The sequence below is a fragment of the Zalophus californianus genome, chromosome 5 (genome assembly GCF_009762305.2).
Source record: "Zalophus californianus isolate mZalCal1 chromosome 5, mZalCal1.pri.v2, whole genome shotgun sequence".
NCBI classification, from domain to species: Eukaryota; Metazoa; Chordata; class Mammalia; order Carnivora; family Otariidae; genus Zalophus; species Zalophus californianus.
Window position 1 is genome coordinate 76,467,566 of NC_045599.1, and position 15,771 is coordinate 76,483,336.

Consider the following 15,771-nt stretch of genomic DNA (forward strand, 5'->3'; position numbering starts at 1 on the left):
ACTCAGTAAAGCATTTTCAGGTGAGTTAATTCTTCCCCTATTTTTTTTAATGAAATGGAACACAGAACTCCCCCCCGCAAATTTCAGTCATATTCGATTGAGCTTTTATTTTACTCTATTATTGTATTTTGAGGAATATTTGAGCCAATATTCTCCTAACACCAACAAAAATGAATCTTATGACTTATTAATTATAGAACTCCCTATACTTTCATCTCTTACTGCACATGTTGATCTTAAATTTAGAATTAAAAAAAATTTACAGAAATTCAGTTCTCAATATTAACAAAAAGTGCTATGTACCAGTTTTTCTATTTGTAAACAAACACCTTTATTTCACTTAAGATTTGTTATGATTACCTGAATACTGAATTGACTAAAACTATTGTAAATTAAAGAAAAGACATGAATAAGCAAAATTTCAAAACTAATTGTCCAATTTACCTGCTTTCCTGCTTGTAATGATCCCAGTCACGATGATCTTTACCATTGCTAAAAGAAGAATAGGGTCTTTTCCTAGAGTCACTCTTTTTGTAAGAATCTCCCTGATGTCGGTCTTTATGATGATCATGATATTGAGATAAGTGTCTGTCAGATGAATAACTGTCCCTGCTGCTATCATCGTGATTTGTATTCTCTTTTAATCTTTCCACATCTGTTAGAGAAAAGAATACAGCTTTTGTTAATGATGTAAAACAAAAACATGGTAACCAAATTAACTTTGCTGCTAGGTTATAAGAACTCCTATTTCAACTCCAGAAAAACAAAATCAGTTGCCCAACAGTTAAAGACTTTAGAAATGGTCTATAAAGGCAGTATAGTAAGGCCTACAAAAGGGTTACTGAATTCTGAAATGTGAAAAAATATAACTGAAAAATTTAAGGCCCATTTTCTTCTCAGACTATACTTTTGTAACTCTTGCACCAATAGAATACATTATTATTCGAAATATTTTAAAAAAATACATTCACTTTAACAATTATTCTATAAATTCTAGAAACTGACAAAAGGTTGATTTATGGAAAGGTTAATTAGCTAAAAAGAATTACTCTTTAAGATAAGAGATTCAATATAGAAATGTGGGTATGTATTATGTAAAACAAACCTGAAAGAGGAAAACAATTTTTAAATTTACTCTCTAAAACAATTAGTAACACTTACCTGGATTTCTAATCACTTGAGCATTCAAGTTGCTGTTCTGGTCATTATTTTGCTAAAATAAATGCACATAGGTAAGAATCTTTTAAGTGGCTTCAAATACCCTTACAAAATAGGAAAAAGAAAAAAAAAAAACCCTAAAAAGAAAATTCTGATGCTGAAAGAAGTCCTCATATATTAGAATGTATACATGTATCACTTCCAGATACCTTTTTTTAAAGCACAGACTATTTTTGTCCCATGACTTTCTTAAAAATTTGACTTTGAAAGACTTTTAGACTTACAGAAAAGCTGCAAAAATAGTACCTAGAGTTCCCATATGCCTTTTACCCAGCTTCTCCTAACGTTAATATCTTACATAACACCACAGCATAATCAAAACTGAGTAATGAACACTGGTACAATACTATGAACTGAACTAGAAACTTTATTCAAATTTTGCATTTTCCCACTAAAACCTTTTTTCTGCTCCAGGATCCAATCTGGTATTCCATATTAACACTGAGTTTTCATGTTTTCTTAGTTTCCTCCAATCTAGGAAAGATTTTTAGTTTTTTTCTTGTCTTCGATGACCTGGACACTTTCGTAGAGTACTAAACAGTTATTCTGTAGAATTATCTTTCAATTGGGGTTTGTCTGATATTTTTCTCATGACCAAACTAAGGGTATGCATATTTTTGCCAAGAATTCCATAAAAGTGATGTACCTTTCTTAGTGCATGTAATGAGGGTTTATGATGTTAACTACGATCAAATGTTTAAGGTGGTTATTAAACAACTTGGAGGAGATACTCTTAGTCTATGCCATTATCTTGTTTTCATGCCCACTAATTTTAGCTTCCTTCAGAAGATCCTACCTGTAGCAACTTTTATTGTGCTCTAACAGTGATTTTGTATTTCCTTCATTCCTTCTATTTATTAATTGAATTCTTCTATAAGGAAGTATGTCTCAGTTTTAGTAACATAAAGGGAAAAATATGATGCATTAATTTACCTGAGATTCCTGCCGTTTTTTAATAGCATGTTTATATAATTTATGTAATTTTCTTGCATCAAACTCCGTAAACTTAGATACAAAAATCCACAGGTTTCTAGAAGAAGAACAGGTAAATTAGTCTGGCGGAAAATATTTAGATTTTTCATGGAACCCCCTAACCTCTAGATAGAAACACACAATCTTAGCCTTCTATGGAACTAAGTCTAAGGACATTATTTCTAGTATTTTTAAAAACTTTATATGGCTAAAACTCCAATCTTTTTTTTTGTTTTAAAGTAATCTCTACACCCAATACTGAACTCACAACCCTAAGATCAAGAGTTGTATGCTCCAATGATGGAGCCAGCCAGGTTCCCCCATATGGGTAAGACTCCAAAATGAAACTAAACATTAAGTTTTACTTCTCTTCCAAATCCCCTATTTTATAATCTTTTAGAGTGAAAATAGTAATCCATCCTAATTTGAAACCAAAAAAAAATGTAAACTTACAAATCAGGAAGGGACTTATATTATGACTTATATTAGTATAAAAGAAACAAGCTATGTTAGTAGTCTGACTAAAGATACAATCAGATAATGTGGATTAAGCTTGTTTAAGAAGGGTCCTAAAGAATGTGTTAAAGAGCAACTATATGGGAGCCATGAACAGAGAAACTTTAACTTTGGATCTTGAATATAAAAAGAGAATGTGGCTATATTTCCATTTAAGCCTAATATATATATATAATCTATATATATTATCTATATATATATAGATTATCTATATATATATAGATAATCTATATATATATATAAAATTGAACTTTATTTATCCCTGTTCTATGGTTCTGTGGTTTGAGGGACATCATGAGTTGAAAGAGCTTAAGATGTATAGAATTCTGTTTTAGAGTATCTAAAGAAAGCATTAAAACTCCAGTATATGTATTTCAGCTATAAATAAAAGATTAAGCCAGACAATATAGTACTTTAGGATTATTTCCTCTCCTTCCTATCACTTTTTAAGATTCATTTATTTATTTCAGACAGAGAGAGAGTGAGCAGGGGGAGGGGCAGAGGGAGAGGGCTTGATCCCAGGACCCTGAGATCACAACCTGAGCCAAAATCCAGAGTCAGATGCTTAACTGAATATACTGAGGCACCAGGTGCCCCTCCTACTATACCTTATCATTATCATTCAACTGAAAAATATACAGTCCCTTATATATAGTTTATAAAGGATATCAAGTACAGATGATGTTATTTTGCGGATGATTACTAATAGGCTCAGAGATATTCTGTAACTGTTCAAGGTCACAAAGCCAATAATTAGCCAAGATGGGGACCAAGCATGTCTTCTGATGCCAACTCCAGGAATCATTCCATGGCATTATAAACACATTAACTTCAGGCTATTATTATTGTCCATGCATGTCTTCAGACATGATAGCTCAGTTTCATTTGTTTTCAAAAGCCTAGTGATCATAATCAACTTCCTGTCTCCTTCTCTAACATGGGTCATGGTTGATTTTAAGGAGAAAGGTGACAAGGACAGAATCTTCAGTGTAATCATCAGTCCTTCAGAAATATGTCATTATCATCATACAGTTTTTTGCTTTGATGTGTAGCTGCACTGCCTAGAGCAAGGATATCAGCAGGCTAATAAACTGACATGACTGGGTCATGGTCATTCTGTAGTATTCCTAACTTGTCTAGTAGCTTGACTTAACACCGATCTGGGTCTGGCAGTCATTAAGTGATTTGTATAATATTATAGCAGCTCAGATTTACAATTTTAAGACCAACTGTGTTGCTGCTGCTTCTAAAAGAAAGGGGAAAATAAAAATCTGCATTTTACACTGCCTGAGAATATTAATTTTTACAAGGCTGTATACTTATACCTGGAAGATGAATTGCAAATTTATGTAACAATAAATTTATTTGGTACTGCAAATTCTAAAGTTATTACTAAGAAAAATTTGGCAAACTAGAAATTTCTAAAAATAAAATGCAACCTGAATTTTATTGAAACAGTTTTCACTTCCCCCCTTTTTTTTTTTTTAAGACTGTAATTATTTGAGAGAGAGAAAGAAAGAAAGCACATGCGAGCACAGGCAGGTAGAGGGGCACAGGGAGAGAGATAAGCAGAGTCCCCACTGAGCATGGAGCCCAATGCAGGGCTCAATCCCAGGATTCTGGGATCATGACCTGAGCTGAAGTCAGATGCTTAACCCCCCAGGCACCCCTTCACTATACTGTATTTAAAGGAAGAGGTGCCATCTGTGGTTTATCATGATGTATAATTAAAGCAATCATTCAGAAATAAAAGCTTTAAAGTTAAAGGAAAAAAACGAAAACAATCACCCTCAGATTACCTCTTTAAACATAATTTTGTTACCTAAACTTCAGAATAAGAAAAATAAATTGAAATATAAGACACAAATAGATGGTTACATAATTACAAATTTAACATTTCCTGAAAAGTACATCACTTACTTTCTCCACTGCTTGATTTGTTCAGGATTTGTATACTCTTTCAGACATTCTGTGATATGGTCTCCAATTTTTATTAAACACTGTCTAGTATGCTCCAGTTGTTCTCTTTCTGAAAGGCCTTTTTCAGGCCTATCAAGTTGTTTCAAAGCTGCTTTGACAGGCCTCATCCTTTCTTTACACTTTAAAATGGGAAAATAACATGTATTAAAAATAAGAATTCAACAAAGATCTACTTCCTTCAAATGATATCGATATGAGTAAACACAGCACAGTTTGATGCTAAAAAAGCATTAAAGCTTGCCTCACAGCTCTTAAATATCAGGGTTTTTCCTCTCAGATTTTCTTCAGAAAGTAAGGTTTTCCATTATCATTTAAATTCAATCTTTCTGTATGTGAAAGCTTTGGGTTTATTTACCTTCTGTAAAAATGGTTATTTTATACCCTGTAACACATCATTAAGCAGTCTTAAACACAGAATGTTAAAAAATAATATAACTCAGAACACAACTTAGTATCCTAGATTCACTCTAATATAGAGTAAAATGTAAAAAAAAATAAATAAATAAGGATCTTCATAAAATAAAATATGCTGGCAAAGCTATTAAAACCAATATAGCTATAAGGATAAACTGTCTATTCTTCTAAACCTTTGGAAAGTAAGAAAAAGAAAGTAGCTAATGAATTTTGCTCTTATAATATTTTGGTTGGTCAGGGAATTGGGCATGCTTGATAGGAGCCAACCTTTTCCTTGGCCTACATATCACTGGCATGCCAATAAAAGGATGATGTATCAAAAACTGTATGATTCAGTTAAAGTCCAACACGTGCAATAAACGCTATAACCTTAAGCCCAAACTAGTGATTACTAAAAAAGCAAACTATATGTAAATTTTATTTATGTATCCAAATGCAAAACAAATTTAAAATGAACGATAATTATATCCTCAAGTAGCAAAGTTGGGTTAGTCCCAGGAATGTTAAGGATGATCAACTACAGACAATATATTTAGCTGATCCAACGCCATTTATTTAAAGAAGAAATCCTCATATCACTGCTGTGGAAGGGCCAGTCATTATTAAGTGTCTATATGTATGAAATCATTTCTGAGTATTTTATTCTGTTTTACTGACCTATTTGTCCAAACCACTTGGAAGTTATCCATCTTCTGTCAGGAATAATTTAAGTAATATTAGAACTCAGCCAGGCCTGATGTCTTTTTTTAAAAAGGGGAAATCTTTTTCTTTCTAATTTTTAGCATTATTCCTATCTGTTCTCTACATTTCCTGCTTCTTGCTCGATTTTGGTAGTTTATATTCTGCTAGAAAATGATTCATAAAATGTATATAATTTGAGTGCATACCATGTTCTCAGCATTGTCCCAGACCCAGGAAACAGAGCAGTAAATACAAGAGATTTGCCTTTGCAGAACCTGTACTCTACTAGGAGAAAAGAGCCAATAAAGAAACAAGATGCAGCATGTTGGATGGTGACAACTGTGATAAAGAAAAATAAAGCAAGAAAAAGGAGAAAGATTCCTCCTTCACATAAGACTTCAGAGAAGAGTGATGTTTGAGCATATATCTAGAGAAAATGAGGGAGTAAGCCACTTTTGAGCAGAGGAACAAACAAGTACCTATGTTCTAAAACTTGTATGTTCAAAGGCATAGTATAAATGCCAGCATGGCTGGGACCTACTGAGTGAGGGAAGTAGCAAGAGATGAAGGGAATAATAAACCAGGTGCAGGATCTTTTAGCCTATTATCATGAATCTTTCATCCCGAGTGAGGGAAAGCCACTCAAGGATTTGAAGCAAAAAAATAAGAGGGGGTGACTCGACCCTCTCTGTAACAGTCATTATCACTCTGGTTGCTGTGTGGAGTATGCACCGAGGAACAAAAAGGGTGTAAGAACAAGAAGAGTGGGGAGCAGTGAAAAACAGCTATGAAGCTATTGAAATAATCGAGGGCAGAGATGGCTGTAGCTTCAAGCAGTATGGAAGAGCCAATATGATTTGCTCATTGATAGCGATAAAGAAAAAAAGAGTAATTCATGACTAAAGTCTATGTTAAGGCCAAGGTCTGAAGCTGGGAATTGGAGCAATGATAACAAATATTTATAAAGCACCTATTAGGTATCAGAAGCTATGTGTTGTGTAAAGGCACCTCATTTGATTCTGGTAGTAGATCTATGCAACACTATTTTATCGAAGAAACTGAAGCTCAGAGTGAAATGACATCTGTCAAACCCAGGTCTGACCTCAAAGGTTGTACTCTTTCTTAACTGTTAAATTATAAATGACATTTAGGAGACAAATCATTAAGACACAAAGAAAATCAAGAGGTGTCAAATTAGGCAAAGATGTGAAGGAAGGAAAATGAAGACCAAGAAAAGGCCGTTGAGTTTAACAGTCAGAGCTAGTCCCAAATAAAATTTATATAGCAGTAAAATCCTAATCATGCAAGCTCAGAAAGTCTGGCTCCAGAGTCCATGTTTAAAACTATTCCATTCTTCATTTCCGTAATACAAGCGATTTTAAGATCAATCATGAAAGTTAAGGGAGAAGAAACTCGGTGCTCTGGGTACAAAGGAAGTTTTCCATTTCAGCAGTTAAATGAACAAGTCAGAAGGCTAAGGAGGAAATTTAGGCAAAGAAAGGTGGCAAGAGGTACAATTTCACCTTTCAGTAATGAACAGGCACAGTAAGGGAAGCAGTTCAAAGAAGAGTTCAGTCTTCACTTCAGAAAAGCAAAAGCACAACACCACCTCCTTATTCCCACCCAATAGAAAGGCTTTTTAAAAAAAATCAACAGAAAATGGATAGAGAGGCTAGATTAAGAACCAGGTCACAAACAGAAAGGTTAACCTTAAAAAGATGCTAAGGAATCAGCATGTAAACCTGAAGGGATAAAAAGATGAAAAGTCCAGAGATATGTTCAAGTAAGATGGAAGACAGGAACAAGAGTAGCTTATTCTGACTATCCCAACATTCTTAGGGACTGGAGGGATGTAAACAGCCAAAAGTGAGGAGGAGAGAAAAACTGTGGTAAGGAACTACTACACTTAAAGAGCATGAAAAATATTTGAAGCTACATTAGGGCATGCCACAGAATTAGCAGGAATGTATAAATGGGTTCATTGATCAACATTCTCTAGTTAGGGTACAAAGTAGAAGAAATGAGGCAAGAAGGTAACCTGGGCATCTAGAATGGTGTAAGAGGTAAAACAAAAACATGATTTTAGAAGTGAAAATTTCCATCTTTCAAGTATAGCATTTAATATTAGCAATAAAACTGACTTAAGACTACACCCAAACAGCAAAAAGATGCAGATTTTAGAGATCCTAAAGAGGACATATTCTTTTTTTTTTTTTTTAAAGATTTTATCTTTTTAGAGAGAGAGAGAGAGCATGCGTACTTGCATGTGTAAGAGGGATCATGACCCGAGCCAAATCAAGAGTCGGAAGCTTAACCAACTGAGACACTCAGGCACCCCAAAGAGGAAATATCTTATACAAATATATATTTACATGTATTTGTGCACACTGTAACTGTATATAAACAAGATACATTTATATCAGACTATAAATTTTCCCTTTAGGTGCTACCAATAATAACATATCTCTTATTGAAGGATAATTTGTACCTGTCTCATATCATTCAGTCTTTTTTCTCTAGTAACATTACTACTCTTTCCTGATTTTGCTCTGTATCTGGACTTTTTAGTCCTTTATCAATCAATCTGCTGGGATGTCTATATTCAGTAACAACATCCACCCCAACCACTACCAATTTTTTGAGCGAAGCACTAGCTGACACCTTTCCATGTATCAATTCTTCTGCTTTCCTAACAGCAGCACTCTGGCTCCAGAGCCAGTACATTCAATTGCTACACATAACTGCTTTCCCACGCTACAACATCACTATAAAGTTTTCCTCAAAATATTTATCACAATTAATTTCAGTTGAGACTATTTTGGGTTCCTGATTATATCCAGTAAATAACTCATTTGGAAAGAGGCCAAGATAGATCCTCCCTGACTTTGATGAACATAAAAGCATGACAGCATGTAAAACGAGTATTTTTTAGACCAGTGTTACTTAAAGTGGCCTATGAACCTGTACTAGTCCACAAGGCGGAATAGGTACAGAAATTTTAGAAACCTTTGTATCAATTTGACAGTGCAATTTTACGTCTACTGAATCTAGTAACATAACGGGGCTTATATTTTGCATTTTTTTCCTTATTTTCACTTTTCTAATAAAATATTTTCACTATTTGTTTTTATTGTACTTTCTAAGAATACTGGTCTATAAAAGATTGGGAAAAAAAGCTAGTTCTTCACTGTAGGTAAGAAGTGATGTTACAAAGATAAAAGGTTCAGAAACAGAGTAGTTTACAATTCTAAAGCTGCAAGGGAAAAAAATTTGCTCCAAGTATTCCCTAAATGCCTCTCCTTAAAGTCTTTAATTTATTAAAAAGTTTTTCCAAGTTAATTCTAAATTTGAGATAACTTTCAAAATTTAAATTTATTGCCTTTATCAATCTGAACTGCAGTACTGCCCAATTCAAATACACTTCTAAATTAAAAAGCTCCAAAAGATAAAACTGCCAATTAACATAAAATATGATATGAATTCTTACTAATAACCAGCAAGTCTACTACTTACAATGCTGAATGTCTTCTGATCTAGCTCTTCAGATTCTTCAGATATGGGAACTGGTTCACCACTTGCGGTGATATGAACTGGAGCATCTGACACTGAAGATTTCTTGGATCTTTCCTTGCTATCAGACTTGGATTCGCTCAACTAAAGAAAAAGAGAAAATAAGAACAAAAATTCAACAAAAACAAAGGTAAAATGATTAACACTTCCAGAAAACAATATCTCTTTATTCTACAATAGTTTGTTCACATTCCATACTCTATTTTATCTTTCTGGGAAACCAAAAATAAATCTACTCTGTAATGTTACCCTAATACGTAAAGCATTCAAAAAAAAAAAAAAAAAAGATTCAAACCTATTTTTCTCCTTTTCTAGATACCCACATGTATTTTTAAAGAACTCAGTTATTCAGGCTAATCTGGGCTGACAGGCAATTTATTTTCCTAAAATGTAAATATGCTGATTGTGTCACTTTCTAAGTTTTACATTATGATTTGCATACCTTTTCTTCCTTTATGTCTTTTTCTTTCTGTATAGCTTCTTTTACTCTGTTTTCTCTTTTCTCTTTAAAATCTTTTTCCTTTATATCTTTCTTATCCTCTTTTTCTTTTATCTCCCTCTTAAGTTCTCTTTTATTCTCTTTTTCTTTTGCTTCCCTCTTTTCTTCTGATTCCTTCTTTATAAAAACATCTGGCTCAGGTCTTTCTTCACTGTCTCTTTCTGTTTTAATTTTTTTATTTGGATGTTTCACAGAAGTGATCTCATCCTGAAAAGTGCAAGTATGGCCAATGTATTACTAACCAAATCTTGAAAAAGACTAATTTCTTTTCTTTGCATGACTACGGATTGCACGTATGTGGATTCAGAAAGAAATAATCTAGAATCCCATTAATAATGATACATGCAATGTTCACCTTCCTATAAAAACTAAAGTAAGCCGGTCCCATTCAAAATTCAAAATAAAATTAATGGAAACAGAACCTCATTTAAATGGCAAATGTTTGAAAAGGAAGGACCTTTGCTCTATATCCCTCTTAGTGATATTCTATTAGATGAGTAGAATTCTGTTCCATACATAAGACTATGTAATGAACTACAAAAAAGGAACTTCAAAATACCTAAAAGTAAAATTTCAAGTCTTAGTTCAAATTTTAAATGTCAAGTATACTAAAACATGCTATGTCCCTTTCTAATATAAGTCTGTTTTTCTAAAACACATTCTTACCTTATCATCATCTTCATCGGACTTCTCTGAAGGCAGGGGTGAAGAATCACTCTTTATTTCTTCTTTCACTTTTATAGACTTCATTGCTTTATTCTTCTTAGTTCTTGCTTTCCTCCTCTTTGACCCTCCCTAAAAATAATTATTTTTATTCTAACCAACTCCACAGATTCAGTCGAAAAAAAATTTCTTAAATACTAAATCTGAAAAGCTAAAAGAACAATTCCTACCCAATCCTTAGCCTAATGGTAGTAAGCTACACCAATCTTGGAAAGTCAACAAAAGTGATATAACTTAATGAATCAAGTACATATTATGAATAACAGATACTAACTATAACTAATTATTCCTTTCAAAAAGGATTAGAGAAAAGTGGACGTTGAAAGAAACAGAAGGAAGGTTTTTCACCTTCTTAAATTACTATTATCTTAAACTAAATTTGATCCTACCAGAGATAGCATTAGAAATATTTTTATTGGTACATAGTTACTGACATTGTGGTTATAATGCAAATGGTTAAAGGCTGTTAGTTTCTAATCACCTCTTCTTCAGTGTATTCTTCCTACTTTTTTGGCCCCTCCCCAATAAATAAGCTCAGGGATCTTTATGCTGTACCTTCAGCTCTCCAGTAACACCAAATGAAACAGTAATAGAGGCTTGACCCCTTAAAAAGTATACCACTTTAAACAAGTTGCCCCCAGTACCTATCTAAACACTAGAGAAAAAAAAAAACAAAACAGGATCCCACTTCCGAAAGATAGGACTTAACCAGTTTTAACAGGAATGCAGAGATAACTTAAGGCAAAATATCACAATATGCAATTAAAGTTACCAAATTACAGAAAAATACAGTTATAAGGTCGTATTAGCCTCAAATGTGTAGGGCTATTAGTAAACTAAATTTATCTTACTGAAAAGTAAATTGCTCTTTAAACATCTAAATTTTAACTTACTGCACCAGAAAGTCTCTGAGCTTCTCTTTTTGCAAGATCTCTACTAAGTAATTTGATGAGGTAGTCTGCACGTGTCTGCAACTGCTTTGCTTGTGGTTTTTTATCAGGATCATCAGGAAGAATCTGAAAAGAAATTAATTTTTTCAGGTTGTCTTTAATAAATGAGAAATTTATTGCCTATAAAAAAGGCTTACTCATTTAAAGAAATACATATAATTTACTTGCAAGTTACAACTGTTAAAATTTGTAGGAATAAACAACTAAGAATGCAAAATACATTTTTTTATACTACACCACCGCAAAGATTTCATTTGCCTGGGAATGAGTTCTAAATAAATATATGAAAAAAAAAAAATCCTTCCATTCAAAATAATAATACAAAGTGTGAGGTTAAAAATTTCTTTCAAATATACAAGTGTATTTAGCATCCAGTGTTATTAAACATTACAGGATTTTTAGATTTCTTTCCTCTCTGAATAACAGTATATATAAAGTATACAAATATTCCTCAAGTACAATGTATCAGCTATTTAGGTGACCCAAAGCATGTACTCTGAAGAAATTTTTACAGTAGGAATTTAAGCTATTCAAGTTTGGCTTCAGAGGTAGCAAATGACAAAACACCAATATCAAAATGACTGTGAAGGGCGCCTGGGTGGCTCAGTTGGTTAAGCGACTGCCTTCGGCTTAGGTCATGATCCTGGAGTCCTGGGATAGAGTCCCACATCAGGCTCCCTGCTCAGCAGGGAGTCTGCTTCTCCCTCTAACCCTCTTTCCCTCTCGTGCTCTCTCTCATTCTCTCTCTCACAAATAAATAAAATCTTTAAAAAAAAAAAAGTGACTGTGAAGAAGTAAAATATAAAAAGATAAATGATAATAAGGCAATGCTTCCAGTGTTTTCCAGTCTAGGCAAAGAAATGATTTTAGCTGTGGTAGTATCAAATCACAAAACCTCTAAACATTGTTTGATAATAAATAATATTCATTGTCTTGAATAATATGACAGAATGAGAATTTTATTTTAAGTCTAGTAATATAAAGAAAAATACATCTATGCCTTAATAAAAATATAATTTCAGAGGTAAAGCAAAATTTCAGAGATCATTTAAATTCAACCCCTTCATGAAAACCAAGAAGCCAAGGTCATACAGCTAGTTAAAGCCTTGGTTTCCTATCAATCAAGTTTATTTCTAACATAATTTAAAAAGCAAAAATCTAATTCAACATCAGTAGTCAACGGACACAAGAAATATTTAAGTACCTTGTGTGTTAAACTGAGGTCAGGATCCATCTTAATCATTTCCCAGCTTCCATATCCGTATTCGTAGATACCAATTAACAAATTGGAATCATCTTCTTTGCCCCAGTCTATATCAAAATGAGCTGCCTTTGTGTGGCATGGGATAGTATACCTATATCAAAGTTAATAACCATGGTCAAGTTTTTAACTGCCATACTAAAAATTAATTTTGAAGAATATATTTAAGTTATCGGAACTTCAAAATACTATGCCTTATTTTATTTTTAAAAACATTCCATTCAAACTAACCAATGACATAAAAGACATTTTTATAACATACATACCCAAATTATTGAATAACAACAAATAATTTACAATGGATAAAGTAAGCAACTCACTGTTTTCTTTCTTCTGGATCTGAAGGAATGGATTTGTGCAATGGTATTAATTCTTCTTCATGGGAGATGACAAGCTTGGCATTCACCTGTACACCTGATATTCGGAATGTTGGACCCTTCACTTTTCCAAGTCTACCACCTTAATTTTTTTCAAGACATAAAAAAATATGAAATATACAATTCTACAAAATACAAAGATATGCTATTACTTATATTAATAAGCATCACTTATTTAGCTATATTTATAAGTACTACTTGTTTCTATTATTGGGGGGTGGCACTTGCTGGCAAACCTTAAATTTCACTACAAGATTTTTCTGTACATACTACAGAGATTATAATATAGCTGACGTGGATTCAAAGAAAGCATTTCATAGAAAGCATTTCCATAATTTTTATCAATTGCACAAGATACATCTATTAATACTGTCACCTTCTAAATAAGTGGCCTAGCATAATTTTTTTCAGTATACCTTATTACTAAATCTTAACTACATATTTTCATTTAGGTAAATTACAAAATAAGCATAATGAAGTAACTATGCCCAAAGCCAGTATCACATATGTACACTATCTTTTCCCAGCCATCTATACTAAAAATACAGTAACTTCTGATATTACCAACTAGCTCGAATACACCAGTTAGACATACTCTATTGCTTTCAAGAATACAATTCTGTTACCCATTTCCTATTACCCAGGAATGGTCCTGCTTTGTTTTCGAAAGCGTCTTTAAAGAGTAATGAATAGGTGGCTATGATAATAATAACCTCTTAACTCAGTAAAAGCATTATGTGAAACTTCCATTTACCTCTCTTTATATCACTCTCACTTTAATATTACCTGTTCGTTCTGTTCCTGAAGAATTATCCTTTAAAGCTTTAATGCAACCATTATGCACCAATTCTCCTAGTCGTCTGAGGTCTGTCTCTGACTTATCAACTAATTCAGCATCCCGAGCAATTGCATCTAATCTGTTAATGAAATAATACAATTTTCAGGTAAATATGCAGAATAAAGTGGTGCCATTTAAGAGAGAATAAGTTTCACCCTGTCTCAAGCTCTACAAGTCACTCTACATGCCCTACAAAGTCTAGTTCACATAACTGGCACAAGATACATAAAAAAGGAGTTCAAAAAATGTTTAAAAAATTTGGCAGGGAAACAATTCATTTATATATCTAAGAATAATAAAGTTAACCAATTAATTCACTATAGAAAAAAATGGTATGCTTCCAACTTAAAGATTATGTAATAATTCTGTAAAAGCTTTTCATAACCGATCAAATCTTAAATTTTAAAGTGGTTAAGCATTGTAATATAGATGACCCTTGAACAACACAGGCTTGAACTGGACAGGTCCAGTTACATGTGGATTTTTTTTTTTGATAAATACAGTATAGTAACTCTAAATATTCAAAATAAAACAGAGTATCTTTAAGAGGGAGTTTTGGAGAGAAAAAGTAGAACTGAGCCAATCTGAGTCTTTGCCACTGTATGTTCAGACATTGGGCTTGCCACAACAAAGGACAAAAGAATATTCAAATCACCAACATGTACTGAAATTAACCACTAACTTAAAACACACACATACGACTGTCCTGATACTCTGAATTTTAATAGTTCATATAAAAAGGAACCATAATTAGGGAAACTTAAGAAAATTTCCCTACTAAGGGAAAAGAGAACCGGTCTTTAAGTTAAAAGACTAAGCTAGCAACTCACCTTCTCTAAAGGATAAATCTGCTATTTATAAGTTTGGGATGAAAAAGATGGGATAAAAGCATTTGAAAAGTACAATTATAAAATGTTGAGTATTTTACAGACATACGTATTTTATAGAAAACTTCATTTGTAGATAAAATTTTAGAGCCTAGAGAGAATTAAGAATATGAAAACCTTTTAAAAAATCTGAAATTTGCTTTCTACAGACTAATGCTATAAATGATTTTTAAAGCAAATTTAACAAAGTAGCTAAACCCAATAGTAGTGTATATAAATAAAGTTGACAGCATGTAAACACACATTCTGTAATTCTATGAGAATGACAAACATATTTACCTTTCCAGAGGGCCACCAAATTTCTTGTAACTCTTGATAAACCTAACAGAAAATAATTGTTTGGTTTAAGTGTGGGTTTCACTATTCATTAAAAAATAGATTTATAAATACATAGAAATAAAGAAAACAGTTGTTAGTACAAAAATTAATTCAAGGCACTGTTACCATACTAACACAAATGAATAAACTATGCTAAAGACAAAAATGTTAAAACATTAAGATATACCAAGCAAGACATATTTTAACACCCAGGATGATGTTTAGAAACCAATATAAATAAAACAATAGAAGCTAAATTTTATTTTAGAAATTACTTTATTATTTTCACAAGACAAGTTCAAGGCTACCACAGGAAGTGTGTCCAGAATTGTCAACCATACTACACCTCCTCACATTCCAAGTACTGATAAAAGTTTACTGAATAATAGCTTTATTTCAGATGTATGGCATAATACCAACAATGGAAAATAAAAATTTTACTTAAGAACAAAGCTACCCAAGTGGTTGATGGATGAGGGAAAATATCCAGGAAAAGCAGAAGTTGAAATGTTCTTCAACTAAAGACAGAAAGTCCAGCAAATCAGGTGGTCATAAAAATACCCTTAA

At 32.7% G+C, this 15,771-nt stretch overlaps 1 protein-coding gene across 5 annotated transcripts in view; it reads right to left on the bottom strand.

Annotated features, from left to right (window-relative positions):
- Positions 1-15,771, bottom strand: part of CHD1 (chromodomain helicase DNA binding protein 1) — an 80,037-nt gene that overhangs the window by 8,594 nt on the left and 55,672 nt on the right. For 3 of the 5 annotated variants that reach the window (XM_027604912.2, XM_027604913.2, XM_027604914.2), the window contains exons 25-35: positions 15,166-15,207; positions 13,948-14,078; positions 13,105-13,243; positions 12,728-12,878; positions 11,467-11,589; positions 10,517-10,645; positions 9,295-9,435; positions 4,627-4,805; positions 2,152-2,248; positions 1,162-1,213; positions 445-655 (exon numbers count right to left, since the gene is read on the bottom strand). In XM_027604912.2, the coding sequence (XP_027460713.1) occupies positions 445-655; positions 1,162-1,213; positions 2,152-2,248; positions 4,627-4,805; positions 9,295-9,435; positions 10,517-10,645; positions 11,467-11,589; positions 12,728-12,878; positions 13,105-13,243; positions 13,948-14,078; positions 15,166-15,207 (1,395 nt within the window). Of the gene's footprint in view, positions 1-444; positions 656-1,161; positions 1,214-2,151; positions 2,249-4,626; positions 4,806-9,294; positions 9,436-9,793; positions 10,058-10,516; positions 10,646-11,466; positions 11,590-12,727; positions 12,879-13,104; positions 13,244-13,947; positions 14,079-15,165; positions 15,208-15,771 lie in introns of those variants that run through there. The other 2 variants (XM_027604916.2, XM_027604915.2) reach the window with 2 other exon arrangements.